The 23,109-nt window shown below is 37.2% G+C and overlaps 1 protein-coding gene across 1 annotated transcript in view; it reads right to left on the bottom strand.

Annotated features, from left to right (window-relative positions):
• Positions 1 to 2,545: 2,545 nt before the first annotated feature.
• RIMS1 (regulating synaptic membrane exocytosis 1) overlaps positions 2,546 to 23,109 on the bottom strand; it is a 685,283-nt gene continuing 664,719 nt past the window's right edge. Inside the window, exons 30-34 of the mRNA XM_007945190.1 lie at positions 13,161 to 13,299; positions 10,559 to 10,671; positions 5,024 to 5,125; positions 4,275 to 4,414; positions 2,546 to 2,764 (exon numbers count right to left, since the gene is read on the bottom strand). Of these exons, the coding sequence (XP_007943381.1) occupies positions 2,546 to 2,764; positions 4,275 to 4,414; positions 5,024 to 5,125; positions 10,559 to 10,671; positions 13,161 to 13,299 (713 nt within the window). The remainder of the gene's footprint in view (positions 2,765 to 4,274; positions 4,415 to 5,023; positions 5,126 to 10,558; positions 10,672 to 13,160; positions 13,300 to 23,109) is intronic.

Genomic DNA, 23,109 nt, shown 5'->3' with positions numbered 1-23,109 from the left:
GCCTACTTTAAGTCAAGGTTTTACAAATTAGTGAAGGGTTCAGAAGAAAAGGGATGGACAGGGGACCCAGATGTTATGCAGAGACGCAAAACTCAGTATTTTGTTATGTTACATAAATTGAAATGATTTGACAATTGGACAACAGAGTTGCCTCCTTTATTAGCAGACTCAAACAGCAGCAGAAAAACAACCTTCCATTTAATTCTTAGATTTATTGTTTTTAATAATGCCACTTTTCAGAAGTGTACTCTCATGTGCTCACTTAAACAGGCTGACAAAGTGAAAACTTGTATGTGATGCAAAGTACCCTTTGGGCTGGAGATTAAGACATATATAGTGCAGTGACAAGTCAAGTCAAATGCCCACCACAAACAACAAATCCCAGTCACCCTTCCCATGATCTGGCTCCCATTTTGTACCATAGAACCCACAATGGAAATCTGGCAAAACATAGAACACGGATGGCTACCGACTGACATGAAAAGTAAATTTTATTAAACATGTTTACATAACATGAGTTGGAAGTTCATTTAAAAGCACAGGGGAGTGTTAAGACAAGTGGTCAAAATAGAAAGTTACTACCCAATTAAAATTAGTTGATTGTTGGCCACTAAGACAGAACGGAATCTAGTAGAAGTGCACCAATGCTTCAGTTCTTCCTGCTCAGCATGGTGAGCAGTGGTCAATCTGTGCCCTGTGGAATGATGGGCAGGTAGGTCTGGCATGTATAAATAATAATAAATAATTCACTTGGTGCAGGCAGTATGTCTATGGATTAAAACCTAGTGTGTACACAGTGTCTACATGTGTTACAGCCCCACGGTAGGAATCTACACCAAAATATTTATTAGAAGGAATTTGGTCCATACTACATCACGTTTTCCAGAGGGTAAAAAATAAAGTCCATCTATAGACATTTCACATCAGACTCACAGACTGAGTCTGGCTAAAACCTGTAAAATGTCTATAACAAAAATGGATGGCTTAGATTTCTTGGTTATTTCAGTATAATAATTAACGAGCAAACTGTACAACTACATGCAACATACAAGCTGGCCTATGTGGAACTAACATATATTATTAAATAACCTTTTGTTTCTTTCTTTTTTCTTTTTATTTTTTTTACAAAACGTGCATGCAGCTTTGAACAGTTTCAAGTCATGCTGCTCTATTTGTGTAATCACAAAAATTCAATGACTCATAAAACGAGAGAGAACAGATCGATGCACCCGCAGAGTCTGCAGTTTGTAGCACATGTACAGAATGTCAGAAGGGAAATTCAAGGCCAAGAAAAACTCAAAAGAACAAAATGCAAATTGAAATTTGACTTAGTTTAATCCCCCCTCCCCCAAAGTAAGATACTTCGCATTAAAAAATCAAGCTTTGTGCTTGCATCAATCTCAAAGAAATGTAAACTAAAATTTGATAAAAACATTAGTTGAGTGCAGAATATTTCAACTGGAATCTCCAGTGGAATATTGAACAGCTCATACCATGCTCTTTCCAGGGCAGACGGATGTGTCTACACAGAGACATGGCTGAGAAGCCTGGGCATAGCTGAAAGTGTCTAAGGCTCAAATCCATTCCTAGTCACCATTTTGGGAAGTCAAAAGTATGGTTTATACACATGAGCAATATTATTATTATTATTCTTTTTGGCTATCAGGAAGGAAAAGGCATCACAAGGAGTGTTTCCAAAGTACAATTACGCAGTTAGTTTTAGTCCCCAGCGTTAGTTGCAGATCTATTTCTTTAAAAGTCTTCCATGCAAAATAATGCAAAACATAATTTTGTTGAAAGCAAACAGATATGCTCTTCATTTTAAAAGGAAATGATTCTGTGGTTATTTAATTTGGAAGATAACTTTCAGTTTCTTGGGTTTCCACACATAAGACTTTAAAGAATTATGAAATGAAAACCAGTGAAATCCTTCATTGGCCTCACCTTGTTTAGCTGTTGAGCACTTTTGGGGGATGCTACAGAGACTGCTTCAGCCCTTTTTTTGGTGCTTTTGGAAAAAGAAAGGAAGGGTCTCTGTTAGCATCATGAAGCCTATCAGAACATAGCCAAAAAATAGTGGAAATAACACATACAGTGGAAACAAAACAAACCCAAAATATGTAACAATCAACACACAAATTAAAAAACAAAACACAACACAAAAGAACAAAGCTTCACAAACACCAGGGAAATAACACTGCTTGTGATCTGTGTAAAAATGTGTAAAATACAACTTTTCACAGCGTGAGAGTTTCCAGTTTGTTCAATTTGGTGTGTGTGTGAGTTTGAAGTTTCCTCTGTTTTCTATTTGTTAGAAGCATCAGTGACTCTCACTAGCACGTCAATTTTTACTGTAATTTGATTGCCTTGTTCTGTCATGTGAAGCCAGGTTTTAAAGAACAATTGGGACATAGTATTGAACAACTACTACAGGCAAAACACAAGTTGATTGTCTGTCTCCAACAATGCTTTTGATCATGAAATATCTGGTTCAGATTATTATCCTGAAAGGTAAAGTTTTACTGGGATGACTGTTACGAGTTCATTATGATCGAATGCAGGGTGGCCCAGTTGAACTTTCCAGAGATGATTGGGAAGCTCGGCGGGTTAGGGGTGTGAGTGTGGGATCCACCAGTGATGAAGGTGGGAACAACTTGTACCATCCAATTACCATACTAGACAGGTCAAGTTCTTCTAACAAGATTTGAGCAACGCCCATAAAGCATTTATGGTCCATTCTGCCATAGTCTCCCCAGACAATGACCTGTAGAGACAGAGAAATACAATGTAACTCAAACTTTTTCACATGTGAAGGGTTCATAGCAACTGTTCTGGGAACTCTAGTCAATGAAGGAGGAGGAAATGAATGTAACTAGTCCTGAGGAGGCATGGATAAGAAGAAATATTAATGCATCTAAATTAAATGCTAACACTTCTAAACCTAAAAAAATATTTCACAGTAATTTTTAGATTCAATGGAATGTACATGATGCAATGTTGAAGAAATACATGTGTAAGTTTATTATATATAAATTCAATGGATTTCTTGAGTACCTACTATCTAATAAGTAATGTATTAAATCAGAGATACAAAAATTAAAATTTGTATAACTCAGGAGAGCAAAACAAACAAATAATCCAAGGCAGTGTATAATGGAGTGTTTGTATCATACAGTTTGTACAAAGAAAAAATAATTCCTTTCATTTCATTTATATTATGGACTTGTCCATGAAGCGGTAAGTACAAAAATAATCTTGAGCTGCTAACTTTTGAAGGGAAGCTTCAAAACTTTTGAAGACTTTCCAGAACAATTTTTATTCATTTAGTGGATAAGTCAGTGAACTCACCAACAATGACCACCATCTGGGTCAACACCTGTTGGTATTAGACAAGCTTCCCATTGCACTTACTCTATTCTTAGATTTGATCTCTTTTCCAATCTTTTACTCATCTGTGTTGTTGTTGTTGTTAACGTGCCATTGAGTTGGACCCGACTCATAATGACCCCTCCTTGGGTTTCTGAGGTGGTATTACTACGGAAGTAGATTGCCCAACTTTCCTTCTGAGGAGTGGCTGGTGGGTAAATGTTCTCAAATGAACCTACTTACGTGCTTTACAAAAGCAGGGGTGGTGAAGCCTGATTTTTCAATTTACTGGGCAACTCTGCCAAGTTACCTACTCTGTCATCTTTAGACATAATCTTTAAAATGGGAATAATGGTATTTATTGCATATGCTGGTTACAAGTTTAAAAGGACTAATGCATATAAGCACCTAACAGCATGTCTGGCATCCACTCAGCATGTGCTGCAGTTCTCTCTTCCTCTCCCTTTCTCTTTCCGTCCCAAAGCTGGGCCTCAGTAATGCTCAGTGAACATTATTAGCATCATCTGTCTCACTCTCTCCCCTTCTCTAGACAGAAGAAGGGAGAGCAGGGGAGAAAGGGCAAAGGTAGAAGAGAATGGAGAGAAGGAAGAAGTGAGAGGCAAAACAGAACTTCGGTTTTCCATGAGATCCTCCCGCTATTTTTAATGCTACCTAAAACCAGTTTCATTGCTTTCAAGTCAATTCTGACTCAGCCACCCTCTAGAACAGAGTATAGAACTGCCCCATAGGGTTTCCAAGGCTGTAAATCTTTACGGAAGCCAACTGTCACATCTTTCTCTTTGTGGAGTGGTTGGTTTTTCAGTTAGCAGCAGTGTGCTTAACCACAGTGCCTTCAAGGCTCCTTCCTAGCCATTATATAGAGGGGGAAAAAAAAAGCTATTACTAACCTGAAGGACTTTACCCTGTGGACTTTCGTCAAAAACCAGGGACTGCTGATACAAAGGGTCAAGGGTTTTCCGTGCAATTCTTGTCTTCTTCTTGGCTATGCAGGCTCCATTTTCCAAAAGATATACTTTGACATATGGCGCTGAAAAAGGTATATTAACATGTAAGAAGTTAATCTTTAAGTTAAATTAATCTTTATTAGAGAATGCCTTAGTAGAGAACTAGAGGTGATTATTCCAAGATTGCCCTTTGACTATTTAAATCATCTTAAATTCCCTCTACTACATACATTCTCTTTCTTGAAACCCATGTTACCACTAATCTCATTTTCAAGTAAATGGTACAGGGTTACCCGAAGACTCTGATTTATTTGGGTTACAGCTGGCATTACAATGCATGTTTTTATGGTAAGGTTCAGTCTTTCCTTCTTACAATTAGAACTAAACTATTATTTTTTTCTTTTACATTTATAAATGTGCAGAAATAAAATAACTGATGTGAGCTAGAAACAATCTTAACTAAACTTACCTTACTGTGACTATATTCCTTCTAAAACCTTCCGACAGAGTATCTGTGTAAGGAAAACTGGGACCTACTTTTACAAAAACAAGCAACAGATAAAAGCTGCCAGTATAATCAATCAGATGATGCAAAATGGAGGCTATTAATATAAACTCAAATGCAGCAAATGATTTGAGTTTTTTGCTTATTTAATATTCCCTTGTCCAAGCTCAGTAACACTGTTCCTTACCAGGTGTAGATTTTGAACCAGGTTTTTGTGTGAGGCTCCGTGCTCTAATAACCTCAACTTCTAATTGGCCCTTTTTATCCTCCATTCCAATTTGTATATCACCTGCAAGTGAAGGGGAAGCAAAACAATTTCAACTTTTCAATTTCTTTGTAGTCATATGCAGTTAAAAAAAAAAATCAGAAGTTCATAAGAGACACCAAATTATGATCTTTATGATTTTGATTAAAAGCAACAACAACAACAACAACAACAAAAACGACCATTAGAGCCCCTAATCCTACCTTTCTTTTCCTATCTCCAAATCAGGTTTTGAAGTGTTTATCTTCATTTTTCTGGTACTATCTTCATTTCATATTACTTGGTTCCACAATCAACACCAATGGAAGAAGTAGCAGTCAAGAAATTAGACATTATATTACACAGGCAAATCTGCTGCAAAAGACCTCTTTAAACTGCTGAAGAGCAAAGATGTCTCTTTGAAGACTAAGGTGTGCCTAATCCAAGCCATGGAAGTTTTGGTGGTGTAGTGCCAAAGGCATCTAACTGCTAACCAGAAGGCTGGCGGTTCAAACCCACCAGCCACTCCTTGGAAGGGAGACTGGGCAATCTACTTCCATAGAGATATCACCTTGGAAACCCAAGGAGGGGTCACTATGAGTGGAGGACTCGAGGGCAGTGAGGTTTTTTTTTTGACCCAAGCCAAGGTGTTTTCAATCACCTCAAGTGCATGTGAAAGCTGGACAATGAATAAGGAACACAGAAGAAGAGTTGACGCTTTTGAGTTGTGGTGTTGGTGAAGAAAACTGAAAGTACTATGGGCTGCCAGAACACTGAACAGATCTGTCCTCGAAGCAGTGAAGCCAGAATGCTCCTTGGAGGCGAGAATGGCCAGACTTCGTCACACCTACTTCAGTCATGTTGCTAGAAGGGACCATTCCCTGGAGAAGGATATTATGCTTGATAAAGTGGAGGGTCAGCAAAAAAGGGGAAGACCCTCAACAAGATCTATTGATACAGTGGCGGCAATGATGGGCTCAGGTATAGCATGGATTGTGAGGCTGGCATAGGACTGGGCAGTGTTTTGTTCTGTTGTACATAGGGTCACTATGAGTCGGAGCTGACTTGATGGCACCTAACAACAAAACATCCTCTGAGACTTGAGAATTAGATTTAAAAATCACTTAACACTGAAGTGTTTAGTTGATCTTTGTACTCTGGTAAGATTTTTTAATATTGGTGTGAGTAGGTGGATGGGAATATACCCATGACCATATAGATCTGGCTAATAACATTCCTACATGTGTATTTATGCTACAAAAATATCCATATTCATTATAGAACTAACAGGGGACAAAATTGGGGTAACTTTTTTGCCACAAGCAAGCACCTTGATGGAGTGAATCACTCGCTGGGCCTGTGGGCTCAGGACCATGGTCTTAGATGGTCATCAAGCTCAACTGGCACAACAAAGTACATAAAATTACTGTTTTACATCTTACTTTGGTGAATAGCAACTGAGATCTTAAAAGCTTTTGAATGACCATCTAAGATGCAACTATTGGTCTCTCCTTGTCCAGAGCAAAGAAGAGTGAAGAAAATCAAAGACATATGGAAACGAGTAGTCCAAGGGACTAATGGACCAGGGGAACCTCAGTCTTCATGACTCTAAGACTAGAAGAACTAGATGGTGCCTGACTACCAATGCCAACTATTCAGAAAGGGATCAGAATTGGAGATCCTGGATAGAGTAGAGGAAAAATGTGGAACAAAATTCAAAAACACAAAAAAGAATAGAATTAGGGGTCGGGTAGAGAGACTGGTGAAACTCCTGAGAGTATGGCCCTGGGTTATCCTTCGGGCCTGGAATTGAACTCACTTCTGTGGATTAGCTCTCAGCCGAACAACAGAAGCACCTACAAGTTGAATATCTATCCGAGAGATGCACCCGTTAGAACAGTCAACCGTGAGAGATCAGAAGGGCAGCATTTGCATGGGGGGAAGCTACACAGACAGGAATGCATAGGCAAGAGGGGCACAGGGAAGGGATAGTCACAGGGAGGAGGTGGGGGGAGAGCTCTTCATTGTTGGGATTATAATTGGTGTAAAAAAAAAAATCTTAATATTATGTCATCTAGTAAAATTCGTTGTTGTTGTTAGTTGCCATCAAGTTGGTTCCAACTCATGGCAATGCCATGTGTGCAGAGTAGAACTGCTCCATAGGATTTTCAAGACTGTGACATTTCAGAAACAGATTTGCAGGCCTGTCTTCTGTATTTCCATTATCTAGAGATAACCACTATTAATACTTTGGTCATTCTAACAATCCCATAAAATGATTCTTTTAAAAAAAATCTCCCTCCCTCCATCTATCTAATTATGACCATACATCATCATTTTATAGACTATAAATGGATATGTCATTACTTTTTAGCCAGTCCCCTATTTACAACTTTATGATGAAAGTTTCATAAAGAATGCTTTCCTACTTAATAACTTCTGTAGCATAAATTCCAAGATTTTTAATTATTGGATTTAATGCTTATTTTAAATTTTCATATATGTTACCAAACTATCCTTTAGAAAGGTTCTGTCAGTGTGCTCATCATCAGAAGTACCTAAGTTTGTGCATTTTCCACAATTCACTATTTAAAAATACTTCTAATTTTTGTCATTCTGATGGTTAAAAAGTTCTATTATTATAATTTATATTTCTTTATTAGGGAGACTGAACATATTCCTAAATATTTTCAATCTCTACTCCTTCTCTTATGACTTTTCTTACCCTTTATTCATTTTTATTAAGGTACTTATCTTTTTTCTTATTGATAAGTGCTTTGTATATCTTGACTTCAATATCTTAAGACTTTTTTTTTATGGTCATGAATGGATATTGACGTTTATAAAATGTTTTTTTGCTGCATCTGAGATATTAATGTGGTGTAATTAGATTAATTGATTACCTAATGCGGAACTAATCTTGCATTCCTGGGATGAGCCCAAGTTAATCCAGATTTTATTGACATTGTTATGTTTATTTGATTATTATTACTGCACTTATATTCATAATCAAGATTGATATGTTTCATTTCTTATCTAGTCCATGCAGAGTTTGATATAAAATTATATTAGCAATGAAAATTATTTTGAGAGAGTTCCCTCATTTTTATTTCTTGGAAATGTTAGGATTCAAATTTTCATGTATCTTCTGTTCCTATTTGTTAGAATTTACCTGTACAATTATCTGGGCCTATTTCTTCTCCCTTCTATTTTTGTGCAGACCGTTAATAATGGTTATACTTTCATTCATTCATTCATTCAGGTTATACTTTCTTTACCTTTTGTTTTTACTTGAATCATTTTCGGTCACTTAACATTTTTATAATTTGTCCATCTCACCTAAATTTTTAAAATTATGCACATAAATTGTATCATTTTGTAATTTGCTCTCTTTGCTCATCATTTTGTCAGAAATACATGCAAGCTAGTGTAGAGAGATCTAGTTCACTCTTTTTAATTTCTATATAATATTATGTTGTGTGGACATATGCTTGGCTGCTAACCAGAAGCTCATTGGTTTGAACCCACTGGCTGCTCCTCAGAAGAAAGATGAGGCAATCTGCTTCTGTAGAGGTTACAACTTTGGAAATCCTATGGGGTAGTTCTACTCTATCCTATAGGGTCCCTATGAGTTAGAATCCACTTGATAGCATCGGGTTTGGGATCTGAATAATGGAACCATTAGAGAATATATCTGTTCCTAGTTTCTTTACCACAATAGCATGTATATTATTGTGGAAGATTGTTCATTTTTATTGTTATTTTGATAATCACTTATATGAACATAGGAGCTCTGGTAGCATAGTGTCTAAGGCATTTGACTGCTAACCAAAAGGCTGGAGGTTCAAACCCACCAGCCACTCTTTGGAAGGCAGACTGGGCAATCTACTTCTGTAATGAAACAGCTTTGGAAACCCAAGGAGGGGTCACTATGAATCGGATCCGACTCCACTGGCAGTGAGTTTGGTTTGTATGAACATATTGCAATATTTGTATCCATTCTCTTGTTAATGGACATTTGGGTTGTGTCAAGCTTTTTGTTAAAATACTGTGAATATTATACTTGTTTCCTGTTTTGAAAGTGCAAAGTTTCTCTTGAATGTGTATTTTAGAAATGTAATTGCTAGACTATTGGGCATGTGACTGTCCAACTTTAGGAGATAATGACAGACTGTTTTTCAGAAGTGATAGTACCATTTTCTAAACCTACCAGCAGTATATGAAATATACCATGGTTTCACATGACTCCCAGCACTCTGTGCTGTTGGACTTTTACTTTTTACCAAGAAAGTCATTTCATTGTGATTGTGGTTTACATTTCTCTGAGCATTAATGAATAGAGTTTAGTACTTTTTAATAATTCTATTAACTTTTTAGGAGCTCTGGTAGCATAGTGGCTAAGGCACTTGACTGCTAACCAGAAGGCTGGTGGTTCAAACCCACCAGCCACTCCTCGGAAGGAAGATGGGGCAATCTACTTCCGTAGTGATACTGCCTCGGAAACCCAAGGAGGGGTCGCTATGAGTCGGGTTCGACTCGATGGCACATAACAACAACAACAATTAACTTTTTATTTGTTCTCTTCTGTAAAATATATTTTCATAATTTTGCTCCTTTTTCTATTGGGCTGTTTTTTTTCCCTAGATAATTCATATTATTTTCTAAAGGCTATCTTAAGGCTGGCGGCTCAAACCCACCAGCCACTCCTCGGAAGGAAGGTTGGGCAATCCTACTTCTGTAGTGATACTGCCTCGGAAACCCAAGGAGGGGTCGCTATGAGTCGGGGCCGACTCGACGGCAAACGACAACAACAACAACATCTTCTCTAATTATATTTCTAGTTATATACTGCTGGTACATAGAAATGCAACAGATTTTTATATATTAATCTTTTATTTTTGTATAAAATCTAATATGAGGTTTGCATTTTCACTCTTTCAATGATTTCTTTTGATGAAGAGTTCTAAAACTTTCAATGTAATCATTGAAACATGATTGATACCTTGAATATATCAATCTTTCTCTTTATGGTGCCTTTTGGGTCTTGTTTAAGAAATCTTTGTTTACTCTGCATTTATAAAGATAGTCTCCTACATTACCTTGAGGAAAATTTATTATTTTTTTTCTTTCACATTTAGGTCTACAATAAAATGAAACTGATTTTTGTTTCTGTTCTTATGTAGGGGGTCAGATATTTTTCTTTTTTTTAATATACATGCTGTGAAATGCCACCCTTAAATTTGGGTCTATTCCAGACTTTTTGTCTTGACAGCATTTTTGAACACCCAGATTCATGTATGACTTCTTTTCATTTTTCATAATGCTCCAAATTAGAAAAATGCATTAGAAATTTGAACAATCACTTGCAAATGGCAAAACTCTAGCTAAAATTTTCCTTCTCACTGTTCTGGTATAACCTCGTCAATTATGAAACATCAGTTCCCCTACAGAAAAAAAAAAAAAAAAAAAAAAGCTTACCCATAGCAGGGGTGGCTAGAGTTTGTCTGCCAACAAGTTGGGCTGGTCCCAGTCCATCAAGAAAATCACTGAATTGACTGTCAGCTCCTAGTCGCACTCCAGGAAATATTAAGCTATTAGCAAAAAGACAAAAGAAAAACCAAAACCAAAAACACATTAGATCTCCTAGAATTTTTTTGATTAGTTTCTATTTGCCTTCTAATTCTTATCATGAAATACAAACACTTTTTTAGATCATCTGTTCCCTCATTGGTTCTTTATACTGTCACTGAACCAGACATATGAGGCTTAGTACTGATTGGGAAAAGGTCCAAAATCTTATTATAAGACCTGATGTTATATTCAGGAGGCTACAGTTACAGTTATTAATATACTCAGTCTTCTATACCCTTATAAGTTCAAATCACTATGTAAATGTAATGTTGATGCAAAATATATGAAGATTTTTATATCATACACTTTACATAGATAATTGGTCATGAACACTAAGTAACACTAATGCTAAATTTAAAAAAATGTGATTAATAATTCTTGATTTTTTATGTAGTCCACATGGAAATGAACGGGCTATAATATGTCTATTTCACTACAATAGGACTGCCTGAAATACCTGGGATATAAGCCCCCCAGATCACTTACTCTGCTCCTTGCTGATAGGTATATCCTGGGTAACAAAAACTGTGCTTGTTACTTAGTTACCACTCACTGAGTACTTTTTCTATGAGCAGATTTCTATAAGGATTTATTTCTTTCACTGGGCTTTCACATATATTGTTTAATCAAAAGCATGGAATTAGAGCAAATATTATTATCCCATCTAGATACTGCTGCAGTTAATCTATGAGAGGTTAAATGGCTTATCCATGGTCATGGTAAACTTTGACTTTTTTCTTTTGTAACAGAAAATGCTTCCAGTCTTTTGTTTGAATGTCATTTTATAGTACTTCATCAAATACCGGTATTTTGTCAGCAAGTTTAGCTCCATCACTTTCGCGGTACTGATCTTTGTTCTTAGCTATAATTGCTGGCAGCATGCATACCAATCATTTGGTCAAATAAACAGGGATTCACTAGTTTCAGGAATGGGAAAGAGTCTCAAATATTAACTTGGCACGGTATTATTTCATTTTCTGAACAAAATAAGGAAAATGTCAGTAAAAGAAATGAGGTGAATAGGAAAAGAAATCATTACAATCAGATGAGTGATCTGAATGGTAATAAATGAGTAATTATGTACCATGTCCCCATGTTACCAACTGCAGGGTAAAAATTACTTATTTGTAAAATTTACTACTTCAGTAAAAGTCCAGTTTTATCAGAAATATTGTCAAGCATAGGGGAATGAAGGGTGTTTTTTCTGGTAGGATTTATGTGAATTATAAAAAGCAAACAAAGTAAACAGAAACAAAAATCTAGTTATTTATTCTCATAATTAACGAAAACTCTTTAATCAGAGAAAAATATAATGAGGAAGACAGATTCTTTTATTTTTTTCCTTAATGAGGAGCTCTGGTAGTGTAGTGCCTAAGGCACTTGACTGCTAACCAGGAGGCTGGCGGTTCAAACCACCAGCCACTCCTCAGAAGGAAGATGGCGCAATCTACTTCCGTGGTGATACTGCCTCGGAAACCCAAGGAGGGGTCACTATGAGTCGGGTCCGACTCGAGGGCACATAACAACAACAACAACAAGGTAAAAATGAGTCAGTGATGTTTTAAAAAGAAAAAAATTTAAGTTGCTATTATGAAAGTGTTAGACTAGCAAGAACTTTGAGCCCAAATTGTTTGAAGAACAGAATGGTAGGAAAATTGGAAATAATTTCTTCACTTCTAAATTTTCATTGGAAGGTTGGGCAATCCTACTTCCGTAGTGATACTGCCTCAGAAACCCAAAGAGGGGTCGCTATGAGTCGGGTTTGACTCGACGGCACATAACAACAACAACAACAACAACAACAAATTTTCATTCAGATTTTGGTGACTGGGTCAGACTATGAGTTTTCCGTATCAAATAATTCAGTAAATGTGACATTTCTACACTAAATGTCTAGTAGAGGACTATTCTGAGGTGTTTTTTTTTTTTTTTTTCCTGTTTTTGTTGTTATGTGCCTTGGAGTTGGCTTTGACTCAAGTGACCCCTCCTTGGGTTTCTAAGGTGGTAGTGCCTAAGGCACTTGACTGCTAACCAGAAGGTTGGCGGTTCAAACCCACCAGCCACTCTTCGGAAGGAAGATGGGGTAATCTACTTCCGTAGTGATACTGCCTCGGAAACACAAGGAGGGGTCGCTATAAGTCGGGTCCGACTTGACGGCACATAACAACAACACAACATCACAAAGGAAGGATGCTACTGGAGCTCCTTTTCTAGAGGACAGAAATTAATTATTCATGTTAATTCAACATTTCTTCATCCCTTTGAAATGTATGAGTGATCAGATGTGGAGATGTACCTACATGTACTTATAAGAAGTACTTATCAATAAATAGATGGCTGGACTTCTATTTTTTTTTTTTTTTTAAATCCCTGCACAATAATCCTTTGTAGCTTTGTTACTTTACCAATCACTCAACAGTGCATTGTAAGGTGTGCTGAGATTGCTTACTTTCCCTCGGAGCTGTAGCTGTTGATGCTGCCATCAGTGGACTCGCGGCTTGGTTGCCGTACCATCTTCCTCATTTCAGCTGCCATTCCTGTTTCTGTGCTTCTCTGTATGGTGCTTTTTAACTTCTTGTGACCTGACTCTGAGAGGAGAGAGTAAAAGTAGCTTTAAGCTTTAGCTAGACAGTTTTTCCCTGAACAGTGATTGATTTTGCAAATATACGAGTTAATTATGCATATAATTAAAAGTTCAATCAAAAGGACAGTGATCTAAGAAAATATTCTACTTAATTAAATCTTTTTTCCAAATGTGCTTTAGTCAAAAGAGGGACCAGTGGAAGGTATACCAGTGACAGACTTTCAGAGACTCCTCACACCTCAATGAACTAACACACAATCACTTTATTACTGCTACTGCTGATTCAATGAACAACTGGTTTTGGCACTGAACTGTTACTTGGAAAGATAATTACATTTCTCTTAATATGAAATTCTCTAAATGTATGAGAACAGACCTAAGGAATGTGACAAGAGGTAGTTGAAACTACGCATGAAAAATACCACACTTTTGGCACCACCCCTTTTAGAGAAACAGACATCTCATTTTAGATGGCATACAGACTGTCTAGGAGCTACAACACAAGTACTCTACTTTCTAACACTACACAGCTATATAATGGCCTTCTGACTTAGCTGTGTGGCTTCTGACTGGCAGTTCTGGGGATTCTCCTTCTGCATTGTGAATTACATTAGCTGATCATTTTCCTGATAAACTAAGTTCAGAGCAACTTCCTTCAGCCTCTTTGAAATGCACTAACTAGCATTATGTTCATAGAATAGAAATGATATTCTAAAACATTTGATAATATATACCAATAGTATCAAAAGGTGAGATAAACTTTTAGACTTTGTAATACCTGGACAAGCTGGGACACACACACACACACACACACACACACACATATATATACACACACACATACACAGTCCACATGCATTTCTGGTTTTCTCTCTGTATAGCATCATTTACTATCTATTAATATCATATAAAAAATGCTCTACCTATATAACTACAACACAGTTATATACAAATATACATACATACATACACAAACTTTTCAAACTTCACAAAACTTCTGGGAATCAAGTACCTAAAAACACTTAAATAAACTTCATGAAAGGTCCACTTCTTTTTTTTTTTTTCTTTAGTTTTGGTGACTGCAACCTTTTTGTGACTTGTCCAAAGATATAATAGGTTATGTTACATAGACTCAATGCTGGTATCTCCCATATATTACTTTAATAGATTTCTTAAACTTTTGTTTTACTGTTTTACATTTTTTGCTATTTTTGTTTACAAAGGTATTATATGTATATTATATAATATTCAAAAAATGTATAGCAATAGCAAAAGTCAAACATCCCCTATCATTTTACCCTGAGAGATGATGATGGCTAACAATTTGGGGACTATTCATTTTTTAATTTATATATATACATTTCCCCCTAGTTTCTGTGATTTACACTTTCCATTTTTCCTCCTCTTAATGGTTGCTTTTCCCTATTCTCTTGTGCTAGAACCCTTCTTCTCTTCAAGACTTTTAAATAGGGAGGCCACAGGGCTCAGCCCTTACACTTTTTCACTTCTACACTTAATTCCTAGGTGATTGCATCCATGGCTTTATATCCATCCATGCCCTATGTCCCCTGCCTCCAAATATATCTCTAATCCAGACCTTTCTCTTCCATGCCAGTTATTAATTGCCTATTAGCTCCATTTAGAAATCTAATAGACATTTCAACATTAAAACAGAACCCTTCATTACTCACCTCTACCGCCACCATCTACTTTCAACTTCTTCCTCCCTCAGTAAATGGTACCTCTATTCAACCAGGTGCTCAGGCCTAACACCTGGTAGTCATCTTTGATTCTTCTAACACCCCACTTTCAATCCATCCATTATTTTTTTTGTGTGTGTGTTAAACTCAGACACAGTGTCTAAGGTATTTGACTGCTAACCAGAAGACTGGTGGTTCAAACCCACCAGCTACTCTGCAGAAGTAAGATGGGGCAATCTACTTTCATAAAGATTTACCACCTTGGTAACCCAGTAGGGGTCACTATAAGTCAGAATCAACTCGATGGCAGTGGGTTTGGGATTTTTGAAAAACAAAAAAATTGCCACATCAACATTTTTATGCATCTGATTCAGCAACATCAATTACGTTCACCATGTTATAAAGTAAGAACTCTTACTTTTAAAATACAGCTCCAATCTGATCATGCTTCCTCTTCTCCACTGCTACAATCCTAGTTCAAGCCACTATCATTACTCACCAAGACCACTGTAGTACTATCACTCTAGTCTCTGTGCTTCTACTCCTGTTCTCCAAAAAAAAAATGTTTCCTTACAGAAACAACAGAAGAAAGACATAGAGCAATCCCTCACAGACAGCCAGACACTGTGGGAAAGAGATCCAATGGATCTACTGACTCAGGACCATAGTATTGGGGTACACCAGACTCAATTGGCACAACAAACTACATAAAAAAATCTTGTTCTACAATCTAAATTGGTGAGTAGTGACTGAGGTCTTAAAAGCTTTTGAGTGGTCATCTCAGATGCAGCTAATGGTCTCCTATCGTCAGAAGCAAAGAAGAGTGCAAAAAACCAAGGGTATTTGGAAACAATCAGCCCTAGGACATGATGGACCTCAAAACCAGAAGAACTAGATGGTGCCCAGCTACTAATGCCAATCACTTGGGAAGGGATCAAAACAGGAGATTCTCAATAGAGTGGGAAGAAAAATGTGGAATAAAACCCAAAAAACATAATAATGACCGGAATTACTGGTTGGAGGAGTCTGGTGGGAACCCCTAATACTATGGCTCTGGGATACACTTCGGTCTTGGAATAAAACTCACTCCCAAGGGCTGGGTTTCAGCCCAATAGTAAATAAAACGTACATGCAGACCACTCAGCTGAGGCTGATACACCCATATACTGTATGGAGATACATCCCTTGGAGCAACTGACCATGAGGCACCAGAGGGGCAGCACCCACACGGAGGAAATGCAGGACACACAAGAGTGCATAACTATGAGGCACACAATGGGGGGGGGGCAGGGGAGTTTACTGGGAAGGGAGAGGAGGAGAGTGGGTCATGGTTGGGGATGGTTGTTGGGGAGTGAAACCAAATGTACGTGAAATGTTGAATGTAAAACAAATTCTGCTCTGTAAATTTGCACTTGAAGTACACACACACACACAAAATGTCTATATAACAGTCAAGGTGAATCTTATAAATCTGAGTATGTCATTCCCTAGTTCAAGATCTTATAATTGTCATAAAAATTAAAACAAAATCCAAAATTGTTATTATGGTCTGTAAGATACCATATAATCTGGCCCCTGGCTATATCTCAGAGGTCATCATCTACCTCTCATGGCCACGGCCCATGGTCATTGCTCTCCAAGTCACACTGGCTTCCTTGTGTTTCCTTGTACAAGTTCAAGCATACTGCTTCAGAGCATTTTACTTCCTGTCTTTCCTTTCTGCCTTTTCCTGCCTTTCTACCTCATTTTATTCATGTCCCTGATGCAATGCTACAGTCTCAGAGAGGCCTTTCCTGATCATTATTAATTACTCTTTATTCCCTTACCAGACTTTACTTTTCTTCATAGGACAGCTCCACCTGCCATTAACCTTTATTTGGTTGTTGTCTGTCTTCCCATTAGAACAGGGACATGTGAGTATTGCTCAATTATATCTAGTATCTAAAACAAAGGATGTGGTACACACTCAATAATGGGATCATACTGCACATAATCACGTGCAATTTTCTCATTCCATTTAGTATAACGTGTAATTGTAACACAAACATATTTACATTCACTCTTAATGATCACACTGTTCCACTGCATGGCTATGTAGCACCATAATTAAATGATTTCCTTATCGATAGACATTTAGTATGTTTCCACTTGTTATAGGAAAGTTTTCATAAAATAAATTCCTAAAAGCTTAAGTACTAATGAAAGAGTAGGAATCTTTACAATCTTAATAAACCAAACCAAACCAAACCCACTGCCATCGAGTCGATTCCAACTCATAGCAACCCCCATTGGGTTTCCGAAGTGGTAAATTTTTACAGAAGTAGATTGCTCAGTCTTGCTTTCATGGAGTGGCTAGTGGGTTTGAACCACCAACCTTCTGGTTAGCAGTCAGATGTCTTAGGCACTGAGTAGCTATTTCTAAATTGCCCTTTAGAAACACTATAGCAATTAACACTCCCACCAACATTCATAGGGATATACTCCTTTTCCCACTTAAGGCTCAGGAATACTCTATCTTTCCATTTTTGGGGCTCTGTCTGTCCCACTTGCCTTGTCATTGTAGAACTAGTACCTTTACTGAAGGCAGGGACTTCATTTATGGCCACCCTGAATATTGCTTGGGTTAGTTTGAGGATATTTGTTTGTTTATTATACTGTGTCTCCTCATTAGATATAGTTCATTTATGAAGTCACTAGGGTAGAGTAACATTTCAACCACCTGAAGGTAGTTGCAAGCCCCATAGTTATACCTTTAAGGTACTGAAGCAAGGAGAATTAGGGCAAGTGTTTACCCAAAACAGGATGAGGCAACAAAAGCAAAGTGGAACAATAAGCTCTTGTTGAAAATAACCATGATCACAGATAGAAACATTAGGGCAGACTTTACATTTAAATGGGAAGGTGATACTGGACACTGAAAGAGAAACAGTTAAGAGGATCAGCAATATGACGTTTCAGATCAGAGGGTTTGTTCATTCATTTCTTCCTCCATCCCTGCCACAAATATTTACTGAACAACTGTTAAGTGTCTGGTTATTGTTTAAGTTGCTTGGGATATAATGATGCATAACAAATTTCCTGTTGTCATGGAGCTTACATTCTAGTGTGTGCATATACAAGGAAGGCAATGAACAAACACATACATACTGGTAATAAGTGCTATGGAAAAACAATAAAGCTGAGTAAGGTAGATACAGAGTGATAGAGAAGCAAAGGTATTATTCAGAAATAGGTCTGGATTTCATTAAGCAAGGCTACAAGGGAAGTGAGGATGCAAGGCCTGAGGAAACAGGGAAGTAGCACACAGTGAGTGGGATTGGGCCCAAGAACATTTTAGTTGGATTGTGGTGGGGAGGTCTGAGCAATGGTAACCAGGGAAGGGAAGTTGTCTTAGGTCTCAAGGTCTCCATTCCAATCTTCCCAGTGTAACATTGATTCCTATCAAGAAGCTCTGTTGCCAGAAATTTCAGGGTTCATGTACGCCCTGGCAGGCCAGATGATGGTGGAGTACAGGCTATCAATACCTTATTTATCTTGCATTTCCTAACACAGTTTTCCCATAGCCATCTTTCAGTGTATATGTGTTCAATGAAAGAAAAAAAAAAAATCTTGAAAACATTGTGCTGAGTGAAATAAGTCAGTCACGAAACAACAAATACTATATGATCTGTTTACATGAAATATCTATGATAAGCAAATATATGGGAGCTCTGGTAGCATAGTGCCTAAGGCACTTGACTGCTAACCAGAAGGCTGGCGGTTCAAACCCACCAGCCACTCCTCAGAAGGAAGGTTGGGCAATCCTACTTCTGTAGTGATACTGCCTCGGAAACCCAAGGAGGAGTCGCTATGAGTTGGGGCCGACTCGACGGCACACAACAACAACAACAACAACAACAACAAGGGTCAGAGGGATGGGAAAAAAGGGATTCACTGCTTAGGGGATAGAACCTCTGTTAAGAGTTGATGGAAAAAATTGGAAACAGACTGTGGTGATAGCTGCAAAACATGATGAACATAATTATTGTCACAAATCTGTAAACATGAAAAATGTCAAAATGGCAACTGTTTTGTTATATGTATATTTGCCACAATTAAAAAAAAAGTAAATAGTCTTGATTGATTTGCATTTTTTAATTGGGATTTTTCCTATCAGTTTTCTTAAAAAAGTGTGTATTTACAAGTACTCCAAACTTCTGACAGCTGTTTTAAATGTAAATAGCTTTCAAATAATAAATGTTACACTTTCAAAAACGTCCCTTGATAGGTTATTGACTTTTAGACTCATTTAACTTTGTGAACTGTGAATAATACATTTTTAATTTTAAACTGTTTTAGTCCTGATTGAAAATGGGAAATATTTACTGATACAAACCTAACTCTTTTCTTATTCAATGAAAAGAGCTTTGATGGACTAAACAATATAAAACCCAGGTAGAAGATGGAGAAACAGTTTCAGCCTTAAATCTGTCTCATTCAAGTTGTAATGGCATTATTATTACTTTGGAAAGGAACATTATTTTGTAGATGTGAAACCACAAGACTGGAGAAGTATATTTATGCAACAAACATTTTTTCATCACTTACTCTGGGCCCATCCATTTCTATATGTTGTGATACAGCAATAAACACAGTGAAAAAAAAAAAAAAATCCCTGCCTTCATGGAGCTTACATTATAGTGAGTATGACTTGCTCAAATCACACTACCAAACAGCAGGAGCTGGATTGTTGTTGTTAGGTGGACTCAAGTTGGTTCCAACTTGTAGTGGCCAAATGGACAACAGAATGAAACACTGCCTGGTCTTGTGTCATCCTCACAATCATGCTATGGTTGAATCCATTCTTGCAGCCACTGTCTCAGTCCACCACATTGAGGGTCTTTCTCTTTTTCACTGACCTTCTGCATCATTAAACATGATACCATTGTCCAGAAACTGGTCCCTCCTGATGTCATGCCCAAAGCATGTGAGACAAAGTCTCCTCATCCTCACTTCTAAGAAGCATTCTGGCTGTAATCCTTTCAAGACAGATTTCTTCTTCCTTTTGGCAGTCTATGGTATATCCAATATTCTTCACCAACACCATGATTGAAAGGCATCAATTCTTCTGTCCTCCTTATTCATTGTTCAGCTTTCCCATGCATATGAGGCATCTGAAAAGACCATGGTTTGGGTCAGGCTCACTTTAGTCTTCACACTGATATCTTTGCCTTTTAATATTTTAAAGAGGTCTTTTGCAGTAGATTTGCCCAATGCCTTGGAAGGAAGGTTGGGCAATCCTACTTCTGTAGTGACACTGCCTCGGAAACCCAAGGAGGGGTTGCTATGAGTCGGGGCCGACTCGATGGCACATAACAATAACAACAACATACATCATTTGGCTTTTTGACTGTGGCTTCCATGAGCGCTGTTTGTGGTTCCAAGTAAAATAACATCGTTGACAATGTCAGATTTTTTCTACATTTATCATGATATTGGTTATTGGTCCATTTTGGAGGATTATTGTTGAGGTGTAATCCATACTGAAGGCTGTAGTCTTTGGTCTTCATCAGTAAGTGCTTCAAGTCCTCTGTACTTTCAGCAAGCAACGTTGTGTCATCTACATATTGCAGGTTGTTAATGAGTCTTCCTCTGATCCTGTTGTCACATTCTTCTTCATATACCCCAGTGTCTTGGATTATTTACTCAGCATACAGACTGAATAATTATGGTGAAAGGATACAACTCTGACACTTACCTTTTCTGATTTTTTCTCTTGCTCTGTTTGAACCACTGCCTCTTGGCCTCTGTACAGGTTCTGCATAAGCACAATTAAGTGTACTGGAACTTCCATTCTTCAAAATGTTATCCATAATTTGTTATGATCTACACAAACATCTTTGCATAGTCAAACAACAACAACAACAACAAAAACAGGTAAACATCTTGCTTTCAGCCAAGATCCATTTGACATCAGCAATAATATCCCTCATTCTATATCCTCTGAATGTATCTGAATCTGGCTTGAATTTCTGGCAGTACTTTGTTGATGTACTGCTATAAACGTTTTTGAATTATCTTCAGCAAAACTTTCCTTGCATGTGATATTAATGATACTGTTACATAATTTCTGCATTCTGTTGGATCATCTTTCTTTGGAATAGGCACAAATATGGATTTCTTCAAGTTGATTGGCCAGATAGCTGTCTTCCAAATTTCTTGGTATAGACAAGGAAGAGCTTCCTGCATTAATCAGTTTGTTGAAATATCTCAATTAGTATCTCATCAATTCCAGTAGCTTTGTTTTTCAACAATACCTTCAGTGCAGCTTGAATGTCTTTCTTCAATATTTTTGATTCTTGATCATAAGCTACCTCCTGATATGGTTGAATGCTGATTGATTCTTTCTGGCACAGAGACTGTGGATTCCTTTCATCTACTTTTGATGCTTCCTGCATCATTCAATATTTTGCCTATAGAATCTTTCAATATTACAAGCTGATGCTTAAATTTTTCCTTCTGCTCTTTCAGCTTGAGAATTATCGAGCCTGTTCTTCTCTTCTGTTTTTCTAATTCTAGGTCTTTGGCATTTCATTATAACACTTTGTCTTCTCAAGCTACCCTTTGCTATCTTCTGTTCAGCTCTTTTACTTCATCATTTCTTCTGTTCACTTTGGTTAGTTTCAGAGTTTCTTTTGACATCTATTTTGGTCTTTTATTTCCTTCCTGTCTTTGTAATGACCTTTTGCTTTCTTCATTTATGATGTCTTTGATGTTATCCTACAACTTGTCTGGTCTTTGGTTATTGGTGTTCAATAAGTCAAATCTATTTTTTGAGATGGTTTCTAAATTCAAGTGGGGTATACTCAAGGTCATACTTTGGTTCTTGTATACTCAATTTTCTTTGTATGAACTTGCACAGGTGTAACTGATGGTCTGTTTCTGCAAATGACATCTGGGACTTGTTCTGACTGATGATAATGAACTTCTCTGTCATTTCTTTCCACGGATGTAGTTGATTTGATATTTGTGTATCCCATCTGGCAAGGTCTATGTACATAGTCACTATTTATGTTGTTGAAAAAAGGTATTTGCAATGAAAATTTTTTAGTATAGTGAAATTCTATCACGTACTCTCTGGCATTGTTTTCATCACCACGGCTGTATCTTCTAACTACTCATCCTTCTTCTTTGCTTTCAACTTTCACATGCCAATCACCAGTAATTATAAATGCATCTTGATTGCAAGTTTGATTAATCTCAGACTGCAGAAGTTGGGAAAAATCTTAATTTCTTCATTTTTGGCATTAGTGGTTGGTGTGTAAACTTAAATAATATTCATGTTAACTGGTCTTCCTTGTAGGCTATGGATATTATCCTATCCTGACAGCATTGTACTTCATGGTAAATCATTTTTTTTGATGATGTGATGTCATTCCTCTTCATTTTGTCATTCCTGGTAGAGTAGACCAAATGATTTTCCAATTCAAAATGGTAATTCCAGTCCATTTCAACTCACTAATGCCTAGAATATCAATCTTTGTACATTCTATTTCATTTTTGACAATTCCAATTTTCCTAAAATTATACTTTGTACATTTCATGGTCTGATTATTAATGGGTGGTTGAAGCTTCTTCTTCTGATTTGGAGTCATGTCACATCAGCAAATAAAGAAAATAAATATACCTTACTCCATCCACATCATTAAGGTCTACTCTACTTTGAGGAGGCAGCTCTTCCCCAGTCATATTCTGAGGGCCTTCCGACATGATGGTCTCAACTTCTGGGATGATATCAGAATTAGGAACCTGATTTCCTGAATCTCAGTCTTTTATCATTTCATTATACCACAGTTCAGGAAAAAACAAAGTCTGATCTTTTTTATTTTACAAACAGAAGAAGGTTTAGTTACACAGATATTTTCATGGATACATTCTCATGTAGGCTCTCAAATTCATTTTTAAAACTGGATTAAAATCACAAATATCCAAATCCAAATGTACATAAATATCTCTGGTAGCATAGTGGCTAAGACATTTGCCTGCTAACCAGACGGCTGGCGGTTCAAACCCACCAGCCTCTCCTCGGAAGGAAGGTTGGGCAATCCTACTTCCGTAGTGATACTGCCTCGGAA

The sequence above is a fragment of the Orycteropus afer genome, unplaced genomic scaffold (assembly GCF_000298275.1).
Source record: "Orycteropus afer afer isolate SDZICR_OR568_19922 unplaced genomic scaffold, OryAfe1.0 scaffold00133, whole genome shotgun sequence".
Classification (NCBI taxonomy): domain Eukaryota; kingdom Metazoa; phylum Chordata; class Mammalia; order Tubulidentata; family Orycteropodidae; genus Orycteropus; species Orycteropus afer.
Note: the sequence above shows the minus strand (reverse complement) of the source record. Positions and strands in the feature narration are given on the sequence as shown.